This window comes from Vigna umbellata, chromosome 9 (genome assembly GCF_029865625.1).
Source record: "Vigna umbellata cultivar VRB3 chromosome 9, Vumbellata_1.0, whole genome shotgun sequence".
In the NCBI taxonomy this organism is placed as follows: Eukaryota; Viridiplantae; Streptophyta; class Magnoliopsida; order Fabales; family Fabaceae; genus Vigna; species Vigna umbellata.
Genome location: NC_142173.1, coordinates 13,767,167 through 13,778,752, shown reverse-complemented (window position 1 = coordinate 13,778,752; position 11,586 = coordinate 13,767,167). Strand labels below are relative to the sequence as shown.

The 11,586-nt window shown below is 31.7% G+C and overlaps 1 protein-coding gene across 2 annotated transcripts; it reads left to right on the top strand.

Annotated features, from left to right (window-relative positions):
* The first annotated feature begins 923 nt into the window (after positions 1 to 923).
* Positions 924 to 9,648, top strand: LOC124844733 (NAD-capped RNA hydrolase DXO1-like). Of its 2 annotated transcripts, none has more exons than XM_088099794.1 (13): positions 924 to 1,316; positions 1,920 to 2,167; positions 2,493 to 2,558; positions 2,671 to 2,749; positions 2,906 to 2,985; positions 3,081 to 3,104; positions 3,315 to 3,439; positions 8,289 to 8,505; positions 8,621 to 8,674; positions 8,779 to 8,825; positions 9,041 to 9,125; positions 9,397 to 9,460; positions 9,545 to 9,648. In XM_088099794.1, the coding sequence occupies exons 1-13, from the start codon at positions 977 to 979 to the stop codon at positions 9,646 to 9,648; spliced, it is 1,533 nt and encodes a 510-aa protein (XP_087955920.1). In that variant the 5' UTR covers positions 924 to 976. The 2 variants fall into 2 exon arrangements, with proteins under 2 accessions (XP_087955920.1, XP_087955919.1); XM_088099793.1 differs by lacking the exons at positions 8,289 to 8,505; positions 8,621 to 8,674; positions 8,779 to 8,825; ... (1 more) ...; positions 9,397 to 9,460; positions 9,545 to 9,648 and adding exons at positions 3,774 to 3,990; positions 4,106 to 4,159; positions 4,256 to 4,302; ... (1 more) ...; positions 4,898 to 4,961; positions 5,044 to 5,375 and having other exon boundaries at positions 931 to 1,316.
* Positions 9,649 to 11,586: the final 1,938 nt, after the last annotated feature.

Genomic DNA, 11,586 nt, shown 5'->3' with positions numbered 1-11,586 from the left:
CAAACAAACTTAATTACTCAAAAACAAAAATCTACAGTAGAGAAGAAAACTACCAAATATGTCATTCATCCCAACTCTTATAAAATTACATGCACCACAAATTCTGATTGAATAATTTCATAACCAATTATTACTGGTTTTATTTTATTGATAATTCTCAATTGTCCCTGTGTAAATATTGGATAGGAAATTGCTTTTTTCACTTTCATAATTACTTTTATGCATATTTTAATAACGCAAATTATTTTTTAAGAATTTCAAATTTCAAATTAAAAATTTTATTCTAAATTATATAAAATTAAGGATTAAATATTTTTTTTTAATTTTAAGTAAAATTAAAACTAGTTCATTTTTAAAAAAGTTATCCAATTTAGTTTTTTAATTTTATAAATATGTAACCAAATTTTAATAAGTTTATTTGATGTTTGAAATATAATTTTTTTAATATAAATTCAAAAATATATTTGAAACATCAAATAAATTTAATAATTTAATAATTTAATTAAAAAATTAAATAACTAAGTCTTAAAGATTAAATTAATCAAAAATTTTAAAAAATAATTACTTACAATTTTTACTTAAATTAAAAAAAACATATTTAATCCTAAAATTAACAATCATATTCTAAATTTTATATGCATATTTTTAGTTGTATAATTCAGAATATTTATAGATTTAAAAATATAATTTAGATTATATAGTTTAAAATAAACTTTTAGAATTTAGAAGATACATTTTAGGAATGTAACTCAGAGATGTAATATATTTATGGATAAGAAAATACATTCTGGAATATGTTTTCAAATTTTATAATTAAAAAAACCAAAGGGGCAATTTGTAATTTTAAGATGATGGGTGCAAAAAGCAATTACTGCGACGGAGTTGTAAGCTGTGGCCCAAATAAAAGAGAGAAAAACTAGAAATGAAGAATGCTTGATGAGCATTGCATCCCACTGAAACGCGAAAAGCGTGCTCAATGGATTTCACGGAGAAGGACCTATTCGGCGAAGATTCCGACAATGACAATGGGTCCCACTCCTCCCCCGCTTCCACTTCCTCCTCCACCGCCGCTTCCTCTTCCTCAGCCTCGTCGTCTTCGGCCTCTTCCTCGAAATCCAGCGAGGGCGCCGCGGACTCCTCCTCCGCCAGCGGCAGCGGCAGCAGCGGAGCCGAAGATGACGAGGAGAATGGAGACGTCGTAGACAGCACTAAGGACGGAGACGATCACCCTCACGACTATGAAGACAAAGATCTGTTCGACTCCGATAACGAAGATTACTGTAAAACCCTCGCCAAAAGTCCTTATCCTATTCCTGGTAAATTCTCTTTCTCTCTTTTCGGTTGAAGCATGCGCTGAACAATTGTTTTGCTACTTTTTCGTGATTTATGGATTGGATAATTAATTAGTGAGTGCTAGTCTTGTTGCTCCGTGTGAACGAATCATGATATGCGATCATGAATTACTATACCTGATAGGAAAAAACATAGCATGTATTACTTGTAAAAGAATCTATTATAGTGAAAATTTGGGTAGCTTATGTGGTTCGGGCACGTATAGAGAAAAGGAGTAGAAAAACATAGAGTGAATGAGGCGTAGGACAATCCTATTACTAGAGGTTGAGGGAGACCGAGAAAAATTATGAGCGAAATCATTAGGGATGATTTAGAGGTTAATGTTTGTGTGTAAATCTGAAATGATTCACTATAAATCATTGTTTGTGGTTTGACTTTCTAGTCAGCCCTACTTAATATAAAAAGGTTTGATTGCTTGTTGCCAGGAATTTTAGGTATTCGTTCCATAATGGTGCTTCTGTTTTTCTGCAGAAGTTAAAAATGTTGAAGAATTAAAGAAAAAAAAATATCATTGTTGATTTTATTTCTTAATTCGTTTTATGGCAAGATGTGATTTTCTCTGGCAGTATTGCCTGCCACCCGCAATGCAAATAACCAGGGTAGAGGGGGGTTTGGCCGTGGTCGTTGGCAGCAAGGGTATCAAAATGATAGAGGGGCTGGCCTTCTTCCTCGACCTGGACCTTATCCTCAGAGGCAGAATTTTGGATACGGAAATAGGTTTCAGAATGGTCGCCATGATGAGCGCTTTGTCTCTGAGTTGAAGCTTTCAAAAAGTGAAGAAACTCTGTCAAGAAAGTGCATTGCTTTTCAGGAGGTAGGGGAATCCTATTTTCCTATATTTAACTGCTGCTACATGCAATTGATTGTTCAATTTGCTTTGAGAATTTGAGAAATTACCACGAAGATAGAATTTTATGTGTCAATATTAAACTTTACTTATTATGTTTAAACTGGTGAGTCAAGGAAAATAAATTATTGGTTGTATTTTAGAAACAAATTACTCTGATTTAAACATTGAAGCTACTGTTTTTTTACCTGTGGTGGTTTCTTGACTCATCGGTTTAGTGTTATGTTATAAATTGCCTTTTTTGATTTATTGTTCTGATTACGGCATTATGATTTCTTGATTATTCTGGTAGCCTTGTGAAGTTGCCTGCTATAGTCGTGTAGAAGGCGGAGAAGTACACTTCGATGACCGTAGTTTGGTGAGCTGTTTGATATCTTCAATTAATTTATTGCTTTTTGTTTCGTTCTCTTTACAATACTTTGTCATGGTATTATGCTCATTTAAGTGATTTCTTTTTCCTGTTTATTTAGAGACTTTTTAAGCGCCATATTACTGAGGATGTTGGAGCTGATTTGAATGAAGGTTATGATACATTCATTCCCAAAAAAGGCACGTGATCTGTCTATTAATCTAATCTTCTGGTTTGTGAATTTAGTTGGATTATGGAATGCTACTACTTGGACGATTTGTGCACGAGAAACAATGTCCAGTTGTACACCACTATTTATGTTACCAATACTTTTGTTCTGTTAATTTGTAAAGCAGACATAGGCTCGGAGGGCTTTGGTGATCTTCTTGCTTGCATTAGAGACAAAAATATTCCTCTTCAAAACATTCATTTTGTGGTAAGATATGTATTATGACCTATATTTTGAAAACATTTTTGTATTACTAAACTAATTTCTGATCATTGGGCATCACTCTTGTTTTATCTTTGCAGACATTCCGTAACAATCTTAACAAGGTAATTTATACATTTTGAATTTGTTTGCTGTTTGGTCAGAATCTTCTCTGATCTTTGATTTTTAGAAAACTCTAACCCAATTCGTGATAACCTTAGTTGAACATTTTTTTGGTATCGCCTTGGGTTTTCTCAAGCTCACGAAGTCAGACACAAATTCTGGTTGTGGTACTGTGATTGCCGCATATTAACCAATTACTTTTGTCCCAGCAGATACTGGCAACAGCTTATATCCGTCATGAGCCTTGGGAAATGGGAGTGCACAAAAGGAATGGGGTTGTCTATCTTGATGTGCATAAGCTACCAGAAAGACCGCAAAGTGATTTAGATCGTAGGAGGTAGGCTCACCTACCTTTGAATTTCTTGATTCTTGGATCTGTAAATATTTGATATAATCAACAGAGCGGCAATCAAGGCAGATTATTTGGGTATGTTGACTGTGCTAAAGAGCAGTAATCAATATAACAAAAAAGAGTAGATGTTAGGGAAAATGAAAAGAATTTTGCTAATAATGCCTTATATTGTAAATAATGCCATATATTGTAAAAAAATATGATGTGTTGCTTTCTACTGCTCAAGCTTTAACTAATATTCAAATTAAAAATTTTATCCCCCATTTTTTTTTTTGATTTTATTGAGATAAGCCTTAAACTTAATGAGTTTGGAAATTAGATGTTATGTAGGATATTGTTTTGAGAGCCTCGCCACTGAAGATCCTAGAAGAGCAGATGGAGAAGGGATACATCATGTTGATGCCAATGTTGAATTCTGTTCTGTGATTAAGACAAAATTAGGAGCTCACCGCATCTTAATGGGTGCTGAGATGGATTGCTGTGATTCAACTAATGACGGAAAGAGATTCTATGTGGAGTTGAAGACTAGTTGTGAGGTTCATATAGTTCTGGCTGTCTTGTGTTATATTTCAATTTTGGCTCTTATTTTTCTTTTCTAATAACACATTTATGTTGGCTTAATAATATGAGACTGTCATTTTTATGATCCAGTTGAATTATCATACTGAGGAAAGATTTGAGAGAGAAAAACTGTTGAAGTTTTGGGTAAATTTCCTATATTTTATGATCCAGTTGAATTATCATTTGTTTTTCATCTCCATGTGTTCCCTTTTCAATTTTTATGTCTGTTTGTGCTTGCAGATCCAGTCATTTCTGGCGGGTGTTCCATATATTGTCATAGGATTTAGGTAACTGTTGTTTCTGCTTCATATCATTACAAAATCTTTGATTTTCTTCAACATGGTGTGGGAAAGTTACTCAATTCAACTAGGTTTGGAGACATTGATTTCTGCTCATTTTAACGTTCTGTTCTTACATCTGGCATGCATGACAACTGAAAACTCATACTGCTACTGGTTTCTACTTTAGTGTGTTTATATTGTTTATTTTCACTGTGTTACAGGGACGATGCAGGTCGTCTTGTTCGGACAGAAAGACTTAGAACCAAAGATATAACTCAGAGAGTAAAAATGAAGAACTACTGGCAGGTATAACTGCTGTAGGGTGAAAGGTGGCTAATCTTTTATGTGGCTTGATACTGCATCATTAGTTAATTAAAACTGCAGTAAGCACACCCTGTGGGTCATGGAGAACGCTCCAGATGTTATTTCCTTCTCTCACATCAATGATAAAAAGTACATACTTATAAGTGCAATTAATCGTTGCATAGCTAATTAAGGATCGTTCAATATCATCTTAGGAGGATAAAATCACATTTATGTCTGTAAGTTCTGAAGTGTGATCACTTTGCTTTTCATGATAATTAACAAAATCTGTTGGCAGGGAGGAGTCTGCTTGGCTTTTGCAGATGAGGTATTATGCTGGCTCTATGGAACAGTAAAAGAAGGTGAGTAGTATACGCGCTCTCTGTTTTTATTTTGTTGAAGTAGTGACCGATTGCTTTTATTTCGTGTGTATTTTTGTTTCAGATGAAGATTACATTTTGCAATTTGCTCCACCTTTCAACCGTCTGGAGCTTCTGCAAGCCCAGTCCTGCCCAGATGTAATTGCAAGTCATTTGGAGCTGTTGTGAAAATTTTGAGACCTTAGCTGTTATCTTTTAAACAATCCGGTACGCGAAGTAAGGGGAATCAACTCTGGTGTTTTCCCGGCAACTTTGATCATTTCACGAACCTTTTTAGTATATAGGGTTACCCTCTGTGAGTGCTGACAATTGCATTCACAATTTTATAGAATTTTGCTGAAATATTGTGTATGGCCTTGCTTAGTTAGAATATAGTTTTTCATTTTACTGTTCTCAGCTTTGTGCTCTTCCGTTTTCTAAACTTGTCGGAAAAAAACGTCCGCTTAAGTTTTCTTTTAAGAGCTAACATTAGAAAACACTAACTACATAGACAACACGTTTATATAATTCAGCATACAAATATATAATTCAGCATACAAATATATTCTGAATTATATAACTTAAAATATTTATTTTTATTTTGTATTTTGGAATATAATTTTTTTTGAAAAAACAGGTTGAAATTATGAAAATCTAAGAAGAAATGGTCATTATTGCCACTCAGCTGAATTTAAATTCTTCCAAATCTCCTTTTATTGGAAAACACTAAGTTTTGAATCACGGTAGCAGAAATCACATTTTGACTAAGTGATTAACTTGCAACCTTGTGTAATTAGAAAGACCTTTTGCTTTATTAATGTTTCTTAGAAACATAATTGGAACACATTCTTGCAACATCGATCGATGATTTGATATCCTAAACATTTGATATCATTCAAGAATTCTAATGTAAACCACCCAGCTTGAATTTGTTGGTCCTCAACTTATTGGCAATGTGTGTCTGAACTTAAATAAGTAATTTTCTTGTCATTTATCAAAGACAACATTGAATCATTAACCTACTCTACAGATTAAATCATTAGACATAGAATTGTTCCATTAATAAAAAAATTTAGAGACACCATATTCATCACAAATTCAGATAGAAAAATTGGACTAATGATAGTAAAGTTGATTCACTGATTTGAATTGGAAGATTTGTTTGTATTTCACAAATTCAGGATAGAAAAATTGGACTAGTGATAGTAAAGATGATTCACTAATTTGAATTAGAAGATTTGTTTGTATTTCAAGAATGCCTTCATTACTTTCATTTAAATTCATATTTCCATCTCCAATTTTTAATATCCAATTAGTAAATTCTTTGATATCTGTTGTAGTTTGGTCTGTGACAGCATTTAATTTCATGTTCTTAGAAAGTTTGACGACTTTGCAATATTTCTATAACTCATAATAGTTTATTATTGATTTGATGACATCATATTTAGCTCATTTTTTTACCACGGTAAAATTTATTAAAATCTTCTAAAACAATCACTTTACCTCAAAAATGTTTATCTTTGTTTGAATCATCGATATTTTTCATAATGTCCCTCAATGTTCTATCAAATTCTCTAAAGCATAGTTTATTCATTATGGATGTCTAATCCCATACAATCAATTTTGTTTCTATCAGGAGTTTAGCACGAAGACTACCTTGAGTGCTGTTCCAAGTTGATTCCTAATTTATCAAGATTGGAATGCAAAATCTATAATGTGTTGTTTTCCCATTAGGAAGTAATAAGTATGCAGTCTCACTCAAAGCTACATTTAAATCAATCATTCTCTTGTATCTCACAAGAGTTGAGTATTCACCACATGAAAGTTTTACCTTTTTCACCATATAATACCCAAAAAAGAATCTTCCTTTTTGTGAAACATTGTTTCAAAAATGTTTTCATACTTTGCTTAAATATTCCTATTAGGTAGAAACTAGGCCACCCTTATTATCGAATCTAATGAATAAAAACACCATTTTACCCTAATTCAGTCTTAATATCCGTGTGAGATATAATGTGACTTTTTTTTCTTTTTCAAAACTTCTTTTAGCGAAAATTGTTTATCATTAGACTTGGTGTTTTTATTATCTAATTTTATTTAAAGAGGAAAGGCATGATCTACTTCAATTTAGCAAAATAATATAATTTTAAATTTTTTATTTATTTATGTTTTATGATTATTATGATAAAAAGAAAATACCTTCAAGAATGAAAAATATCTTGCCCAAAAGAAAATCATTAAATCTAGAAAAGAAAATTATTTGGAAGGAATAGAAATGAATCGAAACAGGAAATCATTGTTTGAGTCTCAAAATTTAAAATTGCATCCCTCTCCTTAAAACTTAACCTCAAAACTCTAGCTTCCTGCAACACTAGCCACGGTGTCGTAATGTTGTTATAATTAAGTGACAATTGCATTGAATTGAATCAAATTAAATCACAGAGAAAGTGATAACATACATCCTATCCATGACCTAAACACATTCCAGAAGAGTTAGAGTTGTTTTGAAAAATGAAACAAAATACTTTCTCTAGGACCATCATAAAATAAATCTAAACCTAGTATGATATTCTTTTTTAGATTTTATATTAAGAATTAAGTAATGTATGATTTATAAATTTGATAGAAGGTGTCCCATTACAGGACACAATGAATGAATGACCACATGACAAACTCTTGCTAAAAAAGTTTTCTTAGAAAGGTAATGATAATGTATAATTTTCTAAGTGAATAAACTTTTACTAAAATGAATTGCATGACACTCTGAAAATAAAGAAACTGAATTGCATGGGAGTCTAAAAGTAAAGAATTTGAAGGGTTTTGGTCTACTTTGTGTAAAATCAATTTGAGAATTTAAAAGGTTATACTGTCAAAATATTTGAACAGTCGTGTCTTATTCCAAGACAGCAACGTCTCATGAGCTCCCTCTAATCATCCTTATTAGCTCCCTAACTTCGTCTTCTTTTGGCTCAAAACCTTGCTTGAGGAGGACGAATTCTGGAAGACAGCACAGGCGTTCGTTATGTACTTGTTCCAAGACCCTGTTTACACCTATTTAAAGGTTGTCAAAGTTCAACGAAAAGTAACCTCAATGAATTGAAAAGTGTTATTATTTATGTGGTTCACATTTTTCTTAACAGGTGCTTAAAAAAGAGTAGATGTTAGGGAAAACGAAAAGAATTTTGTTAATAATGCCTTATATTGTAAAAATATGATTTGTTGCTTTCTACTGCTCTAGCTTTAACTAGTATACAAATTAAAAAATTTTCTCCCCCACTTTCGCTTTGATTTATTGGGATAAGCCTTAGACTTAATGCGTTTGGCAATTAGATGTTATGTAGGATATTGTTTTGAAAGCCTCGCCACTGAAGATCCTACAAGAGCAGACGGAGAAGGGATACATCATGTTGATGCCAATGTTGAATTCTGTTCTGTGATTAAGACAAAATTAGGAGCTCATCGCATCTTAATGGGTGCTGAGATTGATTGCTGTGATTCGACTAATGACGGAAAGAGATTCTATGTGGAGTTAAAGACTAGTTGTGAGGTTCATAGAGTTCTGGCTGTCTTGTGTTATATTTCAATTTTAGCTCTTATTTTTCTTTTCTAATAAAACATTTCTCTTTGCTTAATAATATGGGAATGTCATTTTTATGATCCAGTTGAATTATCATACTGAGGAAAGATTCGAGAGAAAAAAACTGTTGAAGTTTTGGGTACATTTCCTATATTTTGAAACCAATTCATTAGTTTTTCATCTCCACGTGTTCCATTTTCAATTTTTATGATATATTCCACAAGACTCTGTTTGTGCTTGCAGATTCAGTCATTTCTGGCAGGTGTTCCATATATTGTCATAGGATTTAGGTAACTGTTGTTTCTGCTTCATACCATTATAAAATCTTTGATTTTCTCCAACATTGTGTGGGAAAGTTACTCAATTCAACTAGGTTTGGAGAGATTGATTTCTGCTTATTTTAACGTTTTGTTCTTACATCTTGCATGCATGACAACTGAAAACTCATACTGCTAGTGTTTTCTACATTAGTGTGTTTATATTGTTTATTTTAAATGTGGTACAGGGACGATGCAGGTCGTCTTGTTCGGACAGAAAGAATTGGAACCAAAGATATAACTCAGAGAGTAGAAATGAAGAACTACTGGCAGGTATAACTGCTATAGGATGCAAGGGGGCTAATATTTTATGTGGCTTGATACTGCATCGTTAGTTAATTAAAACTGCAGTAAGAACACCCTGTCGGTCATGGAGAGCGCTCCAGTTGTTTTTTCCTTCTCTCACATCAATGGTGAAAGTACATTCTTATACGTGCAATTAATCGTTGCATAGCTAATTAAGGAGGATTAAATCATTTATATCTGTAAGTTCTGAAGTGTATTCACTTTCCTTTTCATCATAATTAATAAAATCTGTTGGCAGGGAGGAGTCTGCTTGGCTTTTGCAGATGAGGTATTAGGCTGGCTCTATGGAACAGTAAAAGAAGGTGAATAGTATACGTGCTCTCTGTTTTTGTTTTGTTGAAGTAATGGCCAACTGCTTTTATTTCATGTGTATTTTTGGTTTTCAGGTGAAGATTACATTTTGAAGTTTGCTCGACCTTTCAACCGTCTGGAGCTTCTGCGGGCCCAGTCCTGCCCAGATGTAATTACTAGTCATTTGGAGCTGTTGTGAAAATTTTAAGAGCTTAGCAACTTTGATCATTTCACGAACCTTCTTAGTATATAGGGTTACCCTCTGAGTGCTGACAATTGCATTCACAACTTTATAGAATTTTGCTGAAATATTGTGTTTGACCTTGCTTAGTTGGATTATAGTTTTTCATTTTATTGTTCCCAGCTTTGTACTCTTCCATTTTCTAAACTTATAGCAAAAAACGTTCGCTTGAAGTTTACTTTTAAGAGCTAGATATTGGAGAACGCGAACTGCATAGACAACGTACATTTGTATAATTCAGCATACAAATATAATCTGAATTATATAACTTAAAATATATTTTTATTTTGTATTTAGAAATATACTATCTGAAATATAAAAAAATTGTATTTTACATTATATATTTTGGAATATAAAATTTTGTGAAAATACATGTTGAAATTTTGAAAATCTAAGAAGAAATGGCCATTATTGCCACTCAGCTGAATCTAATATTCTTCCAGATCTACTTTTACGGAATGGACATAGAGGCGACGTAGGTTTCCATCAAGAAGACAGATTTATGCACCATTTAGAGTTTGATTGAGGAATATTTATAGAAAATTTAGTGTTTTATGACGACAAAATATAGCGTTTAGCTAAGTAATTCCTAAAAGAACTTCAAATTTTAAAATTGGATTAAATATGTTTTTAATCCCTAAACTATTGGCCATTTCTGGTTTTCGTCCCTCTTTCAAAATAAGGTACAATTTGGTCATCATTCTTTTCGAGAACTAAAACCAAAGTTTCGAGGGCTAAAACTAGAGTTTCGAAAAAATGAGGACCAAATTTGTACCTTATTTTGAAAGAGGGACGAAAACCAGAAACGACCAATAGTTTAGGGACTAAAAACATATTTAACCCTTTAAAATTTTATAAGCAGTACCTTTAGTTCAATTAGATAATTTTATTTTTTTTAAATCAAATTTGAAAACTAGTTTATACTCATTTATTTCTCTTATTGATTATTAGTTTTTTACTATGCTCATGGTTTTAGTTGTAGTTTATTTTAACTGAGATACTGACAATTTTGTTTTCCAAAATGTCGATTAAATTTATTTTTCTAATCTATCTAAATTGGTTTTATATTTCCCAACAATATCAGCCAGAGCTTTTTTAATCAAGCCATGCTTATAATTCCATTCTTTGCTGATATTTGTAAGACTTTTATTAATATAATTGAAATTGTTTGGATTATTTTAAAACCATGTAAATTAGGGTTATTTAGTGGTCAATATTGACCAAGAAACAAATATGAACTAACTATTGTTTTGATAAATGTTTTTTAAAAAAAAAATAGACGATATTTGATTTTGTTATATTTATTTGAGGATTGCACGGATATTTTTATTCAACATTACTACCGTTATCTTTTTCTCTAAAGTTAGTTGTTATTATTTTGTTGTTAATTGGCCAGTGTTTTATCAATCTTGAGTATGATTTTTTTTTTTAACTTTACCAAATTTCGAAAGTCCTATTAAAAGTGTAAATTCTAATTAATATTAGTAAAAAATAATTATGATGAGAGTAAATTAAAAAAAAAAATCTAGTTGTTATCAATTAAGAAAAACAGGTATAAAATTTAATATGTTTGAATTTTTTAAAAGATGTAAACATATTAATGAAATGACAGCTGAATTGCTATAAAAGTTTTGAAATGCCAGGTTACAGAATTTCATTAGAATTTCTTTCTCAAAGTGATAAGTTATGTTGTTCTTCCATATTCAGGACTTTAATCTCTCTCTGTATATTTATATTGTTAATTTCTCTTCAAGATTTTTAATCCTCACAAATCTGAAAGTTTTGAAAGTGATTTTAATATACATTTATTTAACTATGTAATATCAACTAGTTTGTTTTTAGATCCCTGCACGAATACAGATAAACCAAAAAACAATATTATATTTTAATAATAAA

Bases quoted from the DNA above. Each gene is read 5' to 3' on its own strand.
- LOC124844733 (XM_088099794.1), top strand. From the start codon at position 977: ATGGATTTCACGGAGAAGGACCTATTCGGCGAAGATTCCGACAATGAC. The intron at 2,986-3,080 runs GTAAGATATGTA...TTATCTTTGCAG, and splicing joins TTCAAAACATTCATTTTGTG to ACATTCCGTAACAATCTTAA. The intron at 3,440-8,288 runs GTAGGCTCACCT...TTTGGCAATTAG, and splicing joins AGTGATTTAGATCGTAGGAG to ATGTTATGTAGGATATTGTT.